Source organism: Thunnus maccoyii, chromosome 24 (genome assembly GCF_910596095.1).
Source record: "Thunnus maccoyii chromosome 24, fThuMac1.1, whole genome shotgun sequence".
In the NCBI taxonomy this organism is placed as follows: Eukaryota; Metazoa; Chordata; class Actinopteri; order Scombriformes; family Scombridae; genus Thunnus; species Thunnus maccoyii.
In genome coordinates, this window is record NC_056556.1 from 10,565,377 (window position 1) to 10,581,516 (window position 16,140).

At 38.3% G+C, this 16,140-nt stretch overlaps 3 protein-coding genes across 7 annotated transcripts in view; 2 read left to right on the forward strand and 1 right to left on the reverse strand.

The window, feature by feature from the left end:
* The window catches only part of LOC121891923 (potassium voltage-gated channel subfamily H member 3-like), a 38,023-nt gene extending 30,526 nt beyond the window's left edge, over positions 1–7,497 (forward strand). The window contains exons 12-15 of the mRNA XM_042404597.1: positions 2,732–3,006; positions 5,139–5,248; positions 5,451–5,503; positions 6,531–7,497. Of these exons, the coding sequence (XP_042260531.1) occupies positions 2,732–3,006; positions 5,139–5,248; positions 5,451–5,503; positions 6,531–7,319 (1,227 nt within the window). The 3' untranslated portion in view covers positions 7,320–7,497. The remainder of the gene's footprint in view (positions 1–2,731; positions 3,007–5,138; positions 5,249–5,450; positions 5,504–6,530) is intronic.
* Positions 1–16,140, reverse strand: part of LOC121891932 (nectin-2-like) — a 933,424-nt gene that overhangs the window by 807,327 nt on the left and 109,957 nt on the right. The gene's annotated exons all lie outside the window — the stretch shown is intronic.
* LOC121891926 (DNA-binding protein SATB2-like) overlaps positions 8,530–16,140 on the forward strand; it is a 33,097-nt gene continuing 25,486 nt past the window's right edge. For 2 of the 5 annotated variants that reach the window (XM_042404606.1, XM_042404611.1), the window contains exon 1: positions 14,621–14,708. The gene's annotated coding sequence lies outside the window, so the exon portion shown is untranslated. Of the gene's footprint in view, positions 8,614–10,490; positions 10,624–12,634; positions 12,823–14,620; positions 14,709–16,140 lie in introns of those variants that run through there. The other 3 variants (XM_042404607.1, XM_042404608.1, XM_042404610.1) reach the window with 3 other exon arrangements.

A 16,140-nucleotide genomic window follows, 5' to 3' on the forward strand; every position in this document is an offset into this window, starting at 1 on the left:
GGAAAATAAATAATTCACATAGAAGAAAAACAGTTTTAAAAAATTAAATTTGAAAGTGGTTGAAGTTATGATGCATACTGTATAACATCAATATAGTTTTACTTTATGTAAAAAATTAAAAAAAACAAAAAAAAAAACAATTGAACCAAACTTTCATTCTTATCTCTCATCTCATGATTACGAGGAATTTTGCAGCTGACACTTGACAACACTAGAGAAATATAACTCCTCATACACACATATAGCCAGCGTGGGACTAAAAATATTGCTGTCAGATGTGTGGGGGAGGGGAGGGGTCATCCCTGGCTGGATAAATATAGAGCAACAACCAGATGGAGACAAGTCAAGAAAACATCAGGATGAAAGGCAGCTGCAGGGGGAAGGAAGAGGAAGAACCTCGCTGATATTTGCATTCACGTGCCGACACGCAGACAACACACACACACACACACACACTGCAGATATTTACACATGCATTATCACACTCTCATAACACAGCATATTTGTCCTTGCAGAATGATACAGAATGGGAATACAGGCTCAAACACACACACATGCTCACACACATTACGTTCTGCATGCAGCGTCGTCCATATGCATAATACATACACAAACAAACACATATGTAGAGTGACTATAGTAAACATGCAGCATCTCTCACATGCACACACATGTATTTCTCCATCTTTACACCCACAAACACACACACACATAATTGTCTGATGCCCTTACTGTGGCGTGCTGCATATCAAGGGTAGCACGTGCTGCTCACACACACACACACACACACTGAAATTCCAAACAGTCCCCTCTCCGCTCCGGTTCCCTCCAGGCAAACCTCTGCTAAAATTAAACCTCTGCGATCTAAAAATACCAGCCGGCCATGTGAGCCAAAGACTGGATGGAGAAGACAACAAATGGAGGGGAGAGAAAGGGAAGGGCGGTGGTGACAAGGGAAAAGAGGAGAAGGGTAAAAAAAGATAGAAGAGAGAAAATGGGATTTGTTGGCCAGTGTTTTAATAAGCTTTAGAATTACAGTCAGAGGAAGAAGGTGCAGGAAAACACTCTCCAAATACAGGAATCAGCCACCAGTAATAACAGAGTGACTGCAGGAATTTTACTTTAAAAGCACAATCTGTTAAAATATGACTTGATAGGACTGAAAAACATCCAAAAAGATCATCTGTATTTTTCATCTGAGATCATAGAAAACCTTCAGAAAGGCTTTAGGAGTGAATGGTGCCAATGCCTGCTTGGTTCTGAATGAGAACACTCCTTCACGGTGCTGCTGATAATCTGAATGGATATCAGCGCCATTGCAGCTATTGTGAATGGCTACTATTCACTCTCAGTGATGCGTTCAATGGCTCTGCAGCCCCTCCATCTGGTCAGAAAGTGAAGTGATGCTCGGCTCAGTTTTTCCAGACCTCTCATTAAATCACAAGCTTTGTCCCAGTTCCATTCTACACCCTATTTCTAGGGAGATGTGGTAAATGTTGTGTTTTCACACTGGAAAAGTGACAAAAACAGTGACAACTGCAACTGTATGCATAATAAAAACCTGATTTTTGGGTGTGCTGTTTGTGTGCTGCAAAGCAATACACAAAGGAACTGGAGATGGCACCCATCGCTGAAAGAAATTTAATAAAATGCAGATGGCAGTGACAGTTCCAGAGAGATATTTGGAAATCAGTTTTGCTTTTGATGTCTGATGGTAAATGTATTACATTGTTTCCTGTTTGTATTATGTTGTGTATATCTTGTATACTAACTGCAAAAACAGTGTTACAAATATAAAGTTAAGAATAAAGAATATATTTTTAGTATGTTGTATGGAATTGGGACAAAACCACAGATCTGGTCGATATGCATGAATGATGCCGTTTGTTCAGAACTGACTTTGGGAAGATGTTGACCTGAGCTCAAGTGATATACGGTATTTTGATCATATTCCAAATACCTAGTCAATATCCCAGTTGCATCATTCTAAGAGACACCTGTATGTTTAGTTGAGGTAAACTAATCTGTGAGCAGGTATGAATATCTACCATAGAACCCCCAAGTATGAGGTTGTAACAGTGGATTCCCCTCTTCATACTGAGAGTGAGTTGTTCAAGTACTCCAGGGTCTCGGGCTCTTGAGGTGAAGGTGAAGCTCACGAAGTTCTCGGATTACCAAGTCGATCCATGCTCCAACCTCCACTGATGGTAAAGACCTTTGGCTAGTGACGGAAAGAAGATCAACCCTGCAGGGTTTCTGGGCTCACCCTTGGGGACAGGATGAGGAGCTCAGACATCTGGAAGTAGCTCCTCCATACTGAAAGGAGGTGGTTTGGATGTCTGATCAAGATCTCTCCTGCACGCCTGTGGAGGTTATTCCAGCTACATCTAATTGGCCTTGGTCAGCCCAAGGGTCTTTAGACCCTTGGGCTGACCTAGAACACTGGAGGAATTATATCTATCCCATTTGTCTCGGAGCTGGAGGAAGTTGCTATGGAGATAATTAGAGTCTGGGCTACTTTGCTCAGCCTGCTGCCACAGTGACCCGGCCCCAGATATGTGTCAGAAAATGGAGGGATCGATTTAATTATTTATTTATTTTTTGGCATGATTGCCTGTCTTTGGTAGGGAAAGAGAGAGATAGGTTAATAATGTAATGTTTCTCTACTGCTTTCTATCTTTGTGTTGCTGTTCCAAACAAATGATTTAGTATCATGTCTCTAACTCTTCAGGCCGACTGCGAGAGCAACGGAGGAATCATGAAAAAGCTTCCTTCCATCAAGGAGGACGAGGAGGCGTCAGGGTCCGAGGGGGAACACTCGCCTCTACCCAAGATGCCTCCGCTGGGCAGGCTGGGCCGAGGCCTGCGTTCCCCCCTGCGTTCCCCTCTGCGCTCCCCGCTGCTGCCGCCGAGACCTTTCAGACCGGCGAGCACTCTCGCTCGGTCCCCCGGCCTGCAGATCCCTGTGGTGAGCTTCAGCTGCCTGCAGCCGGAGCTCAGTCCTCGGTAAGAAACCATTCATTGATTTATCAGCTGAGTACTTAGTGTCAGCTTGACTAGAGGGTCCAGTCGGTGTTAGAGAGTAATCCTCAGTGGGAATTTGACTTGCATTCTTTGTGACTTTTGACATTAATCATAAATGCAAACCATCGCCAGACTAATTTGCATGGAGTCCCTGGAGATGTGGTGGCAGACTCTGGGATGGAGGAATAGATTTGTTTTTTGTTCGGCTGTGAGAGGGTGCACAGATGCATAAATGGTGTTATTGTGTCAGCATTGGCGAGATTTCTTTTTAAAGCAAACATGCAATCAACTAACAGCAGGACAATTACATTTGTACACCTGTGCAGAAAAAAAGGGTCATAAGACCAACAACTAAATGAGACACATAGGAGAAACAAGAACAATATTACACAAATAACAAAAAGAAAAACAAACATTAAATAATAAAAAAATGATCCATTGTTTTGTATATTTTTGTATTGTAGTGTTTCAGCATCCACTTTGCCTTGCTGGAAACCAGAACTCAGTTGTTTTGATGGTTGACTTTGACAGATTTCACAAAAGATGCCTGGAGGACTTTACCTTTACTTTTACCTTACACTGCTTTTTCCTAAAAAATCTACTCACTAAGCAATACTTTGCTTTTGCTCCTGAGATGACAGACATGTAAAATGTGCTGCGTGGAGGTAACAGTGAATGAGTGAATGAAGCAGAGATTAGTCTTACACAGCTTTGGTCTCAATTCTGTATCAGAGTCTGCTTGGTAATTAGTATGCAGGTGTGTGCAGCTTCTCCTGAACATACTCTGCTCTCAGCGCTGACTGTGGACAGCTGGATGACATTTCCATAAGTGCTCTCTGCCATGATCCATCCACAGGCAGGTGCAGCATCCTAGTCGTGAGATTGAATTTGACATAGCGGTGAACTTTGTAAAGTTTGCAAAGAGCAGAAGCAGGTCACTCTGAGACATTTTTCTCTGCTGAAATGAAATGTGTTTGCTTTGGCTGAGGCTTTGATAATTGTGATGTCCTGGTAAAGTAACTATATATACAAAAGAATGCAACCACAGAAAATGAAGTTACCAAGTTCTTGAGTAAATAATATTTAATTTAATTCATAAAACTGTTTACATATTTGCCTGTTTCACATGCTAAGTCATTCAGTGGTGGGACACTTGCCAGATTGATGAAATATGCATCCTCAGAGAATGAACACTGTGAATTTGATCCCGAAATCTCATCTTAGCACCACAATTTGGGCAAAATTACCACAGAATTACCATAAAATATGCTGAGCCAATTCATGCTCCCAAAAGGATTAAACCTGCTGATTTCTCCACTTGCAGGAGAAACATAACATTTAAATTTCTTTTGCAGATTTTAAATATCTAAGTTTAGACATCCATGTGGATTCAGCAAAGGTTTTTACTGTAGAAATATAAAAATCTTCATATATCAGCCAGGTTATATACTTTAGGTTATTATTAGCTTTTCAGCCCTCTGACAAAGTCGTTGAACACCACAGAAGAAGAGAGTTCATATGGTATACTACACTTGATGCTGGACTCAGTGAATGGATGAGTAGTTTTTTTTGTTGCTGTGATGATTAAACCATGTCCAGTTTGTGTTTATGAATAATGTAAAGTCACAAGGGATATGAGGGATATTGTATGTTGTCTCAAACAAGGAAAAGCCATTTGTACCCGCCTGGATGTGTAACGAACCAAGTCACGGTGCGCTAAAGCATACAGCTTAGTTGTAGTTTGCACAGTATCTTCACTTTGGCGTCATTGGTTTTTTAGGGTAGAAATGTTTTATAGTCTGCTGCCATCATGTGGAAATTCAGCCTTATTGTCTCGCACTCACTCATTAACCAGCAAGCCTTAAAGGGGAAAGTGTTGTCAGCAAAGTCAAGTATGCAGACTGCTCAGATTTTGTTCCTTATCAAAGAGAAATTTCACATTCAACTAAATATCTCCCTACAAAAGTCCCCTTTCTCTGAAATCTGTCAGTTCAACTGTTTGGGACAGTGCATTATACTAACTGGAATGAGATTAAAGTCATCACTTTATTCCCATACTGTAATTCTACAAACCAGAATTCTCATTTTTGATACCTTAATATTTTTTTCCTCAGGTTTGTGGATGGGATCGAAACAGAAAACCAGAGTGGCTCAGCTCAGAAGTTTGATTTTTCTCCAAGTGCAACTCAAAGTTTTCTACCCAGCCCTGTTTCAGCTACCTCAGGTGAACACAAACACACACACACACACATAGTAACACATAACATACAGTATTATATAACAGATCCCATTAAAAAGAACAACTTCTATCAACCTCAGTCTGTAGATTGCAAAGAAATATAGTTGAACAAATCACTAATCTATTTTTAACAGCTGTTGAAGTCCTTGTTCATTCAGTATGTGTGTGATTCTGTATATGTCCACAGGGGCCCATGATGAGGGTGACACCATGCAGACTATTGCTAAGCTAAAGCATGAGGTAAGGCTGGTAGTACTATGGTAGTGCATAGAAAACTGTAATATTGTTTACTGGGAATGTAAAAACAATTACCTTAATACTCTTGCTGACTTTCTCTTTAACAAAATCCTTTAAAATTGTCTGTGGCCCCTGATTTAAATCCCATAACATATTTATTGTTATTGTAAGTTAACTTGCTCATTAAAGTAGATATCTTCCTAAAATTTAAACTTGTGTTTAACTTTAAAGGGTTAACTGTGCTCCCTCTAATTTTCTGTGTCTAAGTGCAGTAAATGGAAGACTAAAGACATCTTATCTTGGTATGGGTATTATTAGGGTTTTATAGACACTGCTACTGTTCCCTTTGATTACTGTGGAAGAAAAAGACAAAATTAAGAACAAGTATTTGTCAAATTTGCCAAATCTTTAAGATTTATGGCTAATTAGTGCAGTGAGTAATGTCCTGTTTAGTGTTGTTTTTCGGTGCTGCATGATGAAACCAAAGATCATTTTCCACAGTGTGAACAATAAGGTTTTCTCCCTTCCTAATTAGGCTAAACAGGTTCATACATTTACTTTTGTTTGTAGCTTCTTCATTCTATTAAATGAGCTTTGTGTGGCTGTGTAAAACATACCAGCTGTTACTGAAGATGAGTCATGTTGTTGACAGAGTGCACAGCAGTTAAAAACATTGCATCTCTGCAAAATTATATTCAGAGAGGAGAGAAAAAAGTGGGCCAAGACCCTGCTTGCAACCATAAATTTCAACAAAAGCATGTTTTCTGTGCTGTTAATCTAATTTACTGGTTTTCTCAGTACCAATAGAAGCCTTAAAAATACAGGATATTATTACTTAACTGATGACGCTGACAAGATGATCTGCTTAAGTAACAATATGTGGTACCTTCTTAGTAGAACTGAAACACAGAATTTCTATTCCTAGTCCTACATGTCGGGAAAGACTTAACTACTTAAGGCCCACTCACTGAGGACATATTGGCATGTAAACCAGTAATATTTCTTCTTTTTTCTCCTTCTTGTGAACCAGATGAACGTCCTCTCCCGTCAGGTAACCGTTGTGAGTCAGGAGCTGCAGGAAATGACGCGTCTTCTCAAACCCCTCTTCCACAATCCCTCCGCACTGCTGATACCCAGCGCCATGACTCCGCCTCCCAGCGTCTCTTCAGACAGCTGTTCCCCAGCCCTGCCCCTTTTTACCCAACATGCACCTGTGGACTGTTCAGAAGACGAACATCCTCCATGCATCCTGGTACCTGAACCAACCTCTCCTCAGCCGAAGGTATTAGAAGGGTGCAGTAGAAGAGAGGAAGTAGAGTTTGATCCACTTCAGTGTTCCCGAACCTTCACTTCCTATAATCCTCCAATTCCTCACCAGACCTCTCATTGCTCAGCTCCCCCGTCACTCAACAGCTCCCCCCATGAGCACACGGTTATGCCACATCCCTACTCCTCCTCCTCCATCCCTTCTCTGTCTTCATCAAGCCACCTCTCATCCATCACTCCCCTTCTGGTAGACATATCAGGACCTGGTAGTGAGCCTCAAACACAGTCCCACCCTCAGTCCCGCCTCACGCTCCTGTCCCAGTCTGAGTCCCAGCTCCTCTCCCAACAGCAGGTTCCCCCCTGCTTCCAGCTCCAGTCCCAGCTCATGTCACGATCTTATCCACATTCCCTTTCCCAGCCTCACCTCCAGCCTCTTCTCCAGCCCTCCAGCATGGCCCCACATTCCCGGGAACCCCTCATGAACCTGCAGGAGGAGGTAGAGTGGGGGGAGCCCACTGACCAGCTCAGCTTCATCAATGAAGGACCAGTATGAATCGGTCTGAACGAAGGAGCAGACACTAGCACGGGACTAAAAGGACCAGCATGCCACACAAGTTACTGCATGACAAACATTTGCCTAAAGTTTGGCATGTGAGTTACAATGTAAATACATTGATTTGAAACTATTATAAACTATGATCATGAGCACCAGTTGTAAGCAGCTGTAAACAGATGTGATAATAAAAGTTTGTTTTACAGTTTCAGTTTGATTTGTTTGACAGGATTCTGCATACTTCTGCATATAAAAGCAAGAAGACTGATCTTTTAATAATCGACTCTTTGTACAGATAATTATGAATTGTGTAACTTTATGTCATTATATTTACTTGGAACAAAGTAATCAGCCTAAAATGGTACCAGCCCACAGCCCAAACCCAACAACTATAAGAACAAGCTTAAAGGACCAGAATATTTCGAGTTTTACAATCTAGCTGTGAATTTGTGTGTTATGTAACATAAATACTATGTATGTGTGGGTTTGTGTGTACTCATATGTGCCCTTGTTCCCTTTTATAATTGCCCAGCCCTCTATAAATGAGACAGTTGCTTTGTCTTCAGAATGAGATCCAAACTCTGAGTCAGTGGTTCCATTACTAGTCATGTTTTCCAGAAAGAGGCAGTGATTACACTGCATAAAGACCCAGACCTCTTTACAGAAAACTGTAAACACACAACTCACAGATATGCACAAACATATTCTGACATACAGTACATTCACTTCAATGAGAAAGTGCGTCCAAACTTTTGACTGGTACTGTATATATATACATTGTCTTGATTGTTGTATAAATGTAACATTGTAGTGGCATAAACCTGTGACAGACTGGGAGTTAGTTGGCCTCTTGCCTTCTCATGCACAGCTTTCTGTATGCAACAACAAACTTTGATCATAAATAGCAGCGCTGAGACAAACTTACTTACTTCCTTACACACAGGCTGGCCTGTTTGAAATGCAGGTAGCGGCTGCCAGTCAGAGTGACAGCGATGCCATCCAATTACTGCAGCAGATACTCCTCATTAAGGACAACAATGCTGCTTTTTTATCCTGTGCACACAGTACTGAGGCAGGGTTGGTGATTTGTAATGGTCTTAAGGTGCAGTTCCAATAATGGCCACTAGATATCGGTGTTGTTTCATTATCTGTTTTCTCCCTCACCTTAAACTGAACCAGCTATCTCTGCAACACCTAAATATAACCTATAACCAACACTATGGGATACACATGGAGAAACATTCTTCAAAAGAGTGATGATTCGATCGGACGAACCAACAACAGTCTTCCAACTGTAAGTTACGAAACCTTTGTCAACTTCATAAGATCGTAATTAAAAGTCACTGAAAATGTCTCAGAAACATATTTGTTTAAATGATGTGGACAAAACACATTGGCTGCATACTTTGATATGATAACTGTCTAACTGTCTATAGTGTAGGTTAGATTTAGGGACAACTGATGTGAGGCCATTATCTACATGTCATTAACACAGTGAAAAGACAACAACAAGCTCACAGGTTTTCTAGTTTGCTGTGAAAAGTCAAAGCAATGAAGGATCTCTATCCTGAGTCGGATGAACTTTGTGTCATTTAAGCAATCGAAAGAAAATGAATCATAAAAACAATTTTGATTATTGATTTATAGGTAATTTTTCAAGCAAAATAGTTGATGTTCCAGCTTCTCAAATGTCTGAATTTGCTGCTTTTCTTTGTCTTAACATCAATGTGAATTGAATACATTTTTGGTTTTGGACAAAACAAGAAATTTGATGATCTTGGAAAGGAAACTGTGGTGGGAATTTTTCACATTTTTCAATTTTTCACAATTTTCTGACATTTCATAGACCAAATGACTACTCGAGAAAACCATCATCAGATTAATCGACAATGAAAATAATCATTACTTGTAGCTCCACAATATAGCAGTTTAGTTAAATCTGATTAATGTGATACTTGTATTACAAAGAAACTAAATGTTAAAATAAGTAAAAGAACATGAAAATCCTTTAATTCACATGAATTACACATGGAGAAAAAGAAAAAAGATATTTTATCAAAAAGAAAAAAGTAAATTTAACATAATTTTGGCTCATTTAACAGCACCCTCCAAATACCAGGGTCCTGAAATCAAATAAATAATTGGTCAACAGTGTCCTCCACCACACACTTCCTGTCAGCCTCCACTACACTGATGCTTTAGCAAGAACATATAAAGCGCCACAAAATCAATATTTGCTGTTACAGGTAATAAGAGCTGGCTTGTTTTCTTTGGAGCCTTGTGAAAGCACTCTCTAATTGCAATGCATACCATCACACACACACACACACACACACACACACACACACACACGCACACACACCTCTTTCTCATGGTGAGCGACTTGTGGTGAGCTGTCAAAGATACTTAAGATGATGTTGGACAGACAAGTGTTGGCAGTATGCACACACAGACACACACACACATACACACAAACCACAGAGGAGGAGCGACAGGAAGGCAGACATGCTGAGTAGTAATGATAGGTGACTATTCTTCCATCTAAAATAAATCAAGAGATGCTGACCACACTGTTGGTGAACACCAGGCCTGCTATTTAGAAAGACACACAAACAAACATATAAGTGATGGACAGACTGAAAGTATGAAATAAATTCTCTGAAACTTTCCTCTCTCTATTATTTAGGTTAAGTTGGGTTTTTTAAGCAGAAAATTAAAGCTGTGTTGGGTATCTGTCTGCTCATAAGCAGTGAAAACAGAAGCATTACAATCACACTGTACAACGCCACTATATAAGTGCTCCTGACAGTTTGAATCTGACTCAACAAGGAACCATTAAATGGGAAAAACCCTGTCTTCCTTTACAGCAAGCTTTCAGTAAATTCATGCCTAACTATTTAACCAAACAATAAGTGCGAGCATTAGTGTTATCACAGTGAGATTATTGTTCGGTGATTTGATCCAATACAACAGGAAGTCATTTGAACAGGTAGCTGAGAACAAAGCAGCTCACATTGCTCTTTACTGCCCACATCAAAGAGGAGTAAGTACAATAAAATAATGATTTGGCTTGGTTAAGTCTCCGGTCTCTAGTGTGCTGTATTAGAAATATCATCATAACTAAAACCGCAGAAGTACTTTATAGTAAGCTATCATCTTTTTTTCAGACAGACATCATTATTCAACTCGGCAGTCATCAGAGGGTCGTTTTCTGTTGCCTCCGTGTAGAGTTAGTTTAATAGAGGGAACAGTTAATTATGGAGCAATGGTGGCACAGAGTTCATTACCAAGTTTTTTGATTTCGGTAAGTAATACAACATGTTTTAACAAAAAGTTAAGATTGTATTTGTTTACATAAGGAATAGTGTAGAACATTATATGACTTTGTTTTTTGGGTGTAGAGAGCCATTCATCCCATTTTTATTTGTGATTTAGTGGATTGAGCTGTTAAGTGATTTCTTTTCTCAATTATTTAAGATGATGAAATTATTATATAGAAGTATCGTATGTATTAGACAGGTTTTGAGTTGGTTGTTGTGTGTCTTAGTGGTTGTGTTATGTATTGTGAGTCTTATTGTGAGTATGAAGGTGTGTATTGATCTATTTCTGTTATTGAAGTATTGTTAAAAATACTTATGGGGATCCCAGAAAGAGAAGCTACTGTTACAATACAGTAGCTAATGGGGGATCTAAATAAATAAACAAACAATTGTAAAAGTTTAACATAAAATATATGAGATCATAATTCATACATATATATATATATATGTATGTATAATATACATTTTCTTTATTCTGACAAAATTTGGCAGTACAATACTAGTTACTTACCATAAATTCCTAAAAATATTTGAAAACGAAGGCCCTACCTGGATATTCTTGGATATTATTATTTTAATGGAGAGAAAAGTCAAAAGAGAAATTTGTTAAAATTTGTCTAAATTTCATAACAAGGAGATTTGAGGTCCAATATTCCCTTTAAGTTGACAGTTCAGTGATCTGTGACCAATAAATTATTACACGATTGGCTTCTTAAGCTGTGAAATCTTTGCATTTTTGTATTCAGTTGGTCATAAAAATGCCAAATCTTTCAAGTTGTGCTATTAAGGCCAAAAAATGTAATACACTTTGAGAGTCTTTCATGCCATTTATAGAAATTAACGGTTCTCTGTAACTAATACGGTTTAACGCCCAATGAGAGCAGTTGCATTGATTTCCTGTGTACAGAACAATAAACGCAAAAACAAAACTACAAAAAAGAAGATAAGGATGGCAGAAAATACTACAAGCATAAGAAAAGAGCATCACACCAGCAATAGATACATTTGAACACAACAATATGCAATAAAGGCCTGGTCAAAGATTAACAATCTACACTTACTCAGAAGTATGGATAATGACTTCAAAACCAACAAAGGAAATCAGGTGATTTACATTATATTCACTTCCTGCTGCAGTTTATTACATCTGAAAACAGCCTTTTTATCTCCTCCAGAACTACAGACTACTGATATCTTATAAAGCAATGAGATACAAGTTGAAATCTAACCAGAAACCCTTGGAGACAGGACTTTTTAAGCCTCCCACATTCTTCTTGGGTCATGAACCCCAAAAACAGTTAAAGTTAAAGGGGCAGTGTTACAGTTAGGGCCATGGTTAATTGAAGTGAAGGAAGGAGCATATTTTTGTCCCTTCCAATCCTTTAATTTGATTAATTTCCACCAGTAGAGGGCAGACAATCAGTCTCTCAATTCTGTGCGGTCTGAGACTCATATTCTGACAATATGTAACTCTCAAAAACGTTCTGTGCATCTCTTCAGCGCAGTTTATGATCCATACACATCTTTAACCTACTACTTCAGAAAACAGTGTAGTATCTACTTCTATTTAAGAATTGTGGCATTTTTACCATGATGAACTTCTGACATAAATCACTTTTCACTTCACACTCTTTCCACTTTCCCCCCCCTGTCCCCTTGTTCTCCTAAATCACAGCATCTGCTTAATTAATTGTCCTTTCTAAATCTGTGAGCACATTATTCATATGGCTTCCTACAGTGGAAAAAGAAGTTTTTCATTTTATCCTCATGTAACTTCTTCCAATCCTTACTGTGTTCAATGTATTCTGCAGAGCTTTACATTGGTTAAGGGTAAAGATTATTATTATTTGAAGACAGTGACTATTTTTAATGCATGTCACTCTGTCTCTGGGTCTCCCTCCCAAACCCCCATCTACCTCCTCCCTCCCTCCCTCTCTCGCTCTCTATCTCCCTCCCTCTTCCTCTACATGTGTCATTTTACTGCTCTTTACTCAGCCAGCAGCAGCAGTCCGTCCTGATCACTCCTTGTCTGTCTATCTCCTCCTCGAGCTCCTCGTCTGGCTTTTTCTTTTTTTTTTTTTGAAGGAAAACATTGGAAAACTCATATTCTCTCAGACTGGATTCACTCATTTTCACCAATGGATGGAGTTTATTCCCCAACAAGCACGGTGACGTCTTAAAAAGTGAGTGATCATTTACTGAAAACTTTCTTCACCTGCAGGTACGTAGCAACTAACTGAAAACTACATATAAAAACTAATAAAATGTCCTGCTAAAATAGTTTTACAGGCGTAGTTTCATGGAAAATTCATACACATGTATGCCATACTTTTGACTTGTGGACTTAAAATGGATGTTTTTTACATTAAAGTAAGTGAAACCTTAACGTAACCATGACCAAATGTGATATAAAAAGCAGACATTCACAGTCATTTGTCATTATATGACAAAAAATAGATATTCAGAGCAGTGATACAAAAATAGAGCTCTCACTTTTCATTAGATATGATGTGAAAACTTTATATTTTCTTTTAGAAAAAGCAGATAATGATCATGACAATCAAGTTGTTGCATTATTACACTTGATGTAGATGTTTCAAGTAAAGCTAAACGATCATTTAATGTTACAGAGAAGATTTAAACTAGTTTTTGATTCTGTTTTAAGTTTGAATGGTTTGAAAAATCTACTTGATCAGATGTCATCCTATATTAGAAAATGTTACTTTTAGTTTGACAGTACTGGTTATTTTTGACAGCTGTGACATCACAACTAAGTGCTAATGTTTTTCTTTTGCAGTATAAAAAGTACAGATATTGTTTATGTGGTTTTCAGATCACTTCAGTGAGACTCATTTTCTCTTCTAGCAGCTATGTAGCGTAACACAACAGTTATTTAACTTGTATGTGATGGAAGCTTAATATTAACTCTTCATGTCACATCCTTTCTTGTTTACACAGTGCTTGGATTGGCGCTAGAGGTCACCAGTCATTTAAAATAAATCCTATTGTCTACAAGGAAAGGATCATTACTAAAGTTTGATATTAAGAGGAAAATGGAGAATGTTTAGTGATCAAAATAGAGAAAATAGAGAGCTAAGACTGAAGAAGACAAAGAGCTGATCATAGATAAGAGATTAACATTCAATATTATTTATTTGCTTAAGAGGTTAAGACAAAGCTTTATAGTTTTACAGTTAATTTAAGTGACTTAACTAACATTTATGTATTCAATTACTGCATGATTTTGACTTATCAGATCACCTTTCAGTGGAATTTCTATGCTTCAGGGACTTCCAAGATTTCTATAATCTATTTAAAAGGTATACAACACCTATTAAAAACATAAAGACACTAATGGTGATGCATTGACTGTTAACTGGAAAGAATGTCACTGATCGTAACTTAATTGATTTGAAGCCTCTGTAAGTGTTGAGGGGTCTATCCCAGCATGCACATAGATAACATAAACAATAAAATAAATCTTTGTATATGTGTTATATGCACTTTTGTCAGGTAAGATGTGCAATTATTAGGAAACCAAACAATTTTAAACTACCTATTGCACTTTTATCATGACCCCCAAGCAACCAGCAGGAAGTTGATAAAAAGACAAGAAAAAAAAATCAGACAAGTTTTGTTCTCTTCAAGACAAACTCAGTTCAAAATTCTTCAAAGTGATTATTGCCTTTCTTTAAAACCTTGCTCTTTATTTCAATTTCCTACAGTTTAACTGACCCCTTTCTCACAGATGTTAGATGTCATTAAACACAGCTGCAGCTAATAAAATTATTAATGAGTAAACCTACGTTTGATTTGGGTTTGGCCATTGAGAATTAACAATGGGAGACTGTTTTATCAGTGCTCATTGGCATATATTGTCAGTGGTGGTTCACTGGCACACCTGAATCAAACGGGCCCATTATTAGCCTAATTTTATTAGCTGCAGCTGTGTTTGTCCTGCTGAGACCAGTCAGGTGAAAAAGCTGTTTGTAGAGCTAATATCTCCATAACTGCCACCGAGGAGAATCAATTATAATGAATCATTTCTAAAGACTTTACCACAAAAAAAGTAAGTGATCACTTATATGCCAAATTTACCAGAATATCCTAAAGATGAATATATGTGTATATTTACAGATGGTGATCAATGAATAATGAGAAAGTAACACATTTAGAGATATTTAATTAAATCCATCATTACAATATAAGACCATGTGGGGGCTGTTGAAATAAGTTGTTTGCCTCAGCATCAATTAAGCCATTTAATGATAAAGATAATAAAAATATAACATAATGAGGAGTTCAGGAACAACATTTGGCCGCACACTTATATCATACATCATTCATATGATAATATATTTTAGTATCCTTTTTATTCAGTTTAAGGTTATAGTAGTAAAGTACACTATAAAAATGATGACAGTGATGATGATAATGAATATCATTTTAAATCCCACAGTCTAATATGTCACTCTTTTACATAGGAGGGGAAAGAAAAGACAGAAAATAGACTTTTAAATTGAATTTAGTGGAATAAAAAGGAAATAAACAGTAAAGTTTACATCTTGACCTCATAGTTTAAGATTTAAGCGGCTGCACAATTGGAAAAAATTGCTTCTCTTGAGTGAGAGAGGAGTTGTCCTACAGTTTTTGACGGTTTTCCAAAAAAAAAAAAGTATATGATCCAGGTTTTATGGCTATGAGAATACATGCTCATGTTTAATATACTGCATTTACCTGCATGATCTGAGAGTCTGGGCATGATCCCCAAAATAGAGATGATCTTGATGGGACAGATGCCAGTTGTCTGAGAGTAGATGTTGGCCTTTAATAATCTAATGTCTAGTTGCTGTGTTGTATGCAGCATTTACCTGTTTGCCTGCTTTGATGATTAAATTAGCTTAGATTGACTGTCTGTGTTTCCTTGCGTAGGAGTTCATCAACTACTAATTTAAGTAGTACAAGTTTGTAGCGTCTCAGTGTGTAGTAAGGGCTCACTGTGAGGCAGCTTTATCGCACAGTGAACAAGAATGTCAACAAAGCGCTGCAGTTTATCTCTGCCATGTATTTAAAAATGACTGGTTGTTCCCATCAGGTCATTTTTTAAGCCGTAGATTGAGATCTCACTTGATCAGACTGAGATTAGTCTGTCTACATCTTTTGTGTGATGTATGTGAACCCACTCAAGAACCCCTTGAAATCCCTAAAACCACCTCAAAGGCACTTAGGTGTCATCAAAACCCACTTTAGTATCTCCACTTAGAGAATTAACAGTTAATACAATTATGGACCTTTTAAGAGACTCCTTTTAAATTAGACCTGCCTAAATGAATCCTCTGTTTTGCAGCCAATGGGGGGTTTTCTGTGTGTTTCTATGTGTCAGTCGGAGGCTACTGAGTGTGACTGTACATTTGGCCTCCATGTGTGCTATTAAAGTGAGCGGAGTCTGTGCTGGGAGTGTGTGGTCTCCTGGCTGTGCACCCTCTGAATGTGTTGCTTGA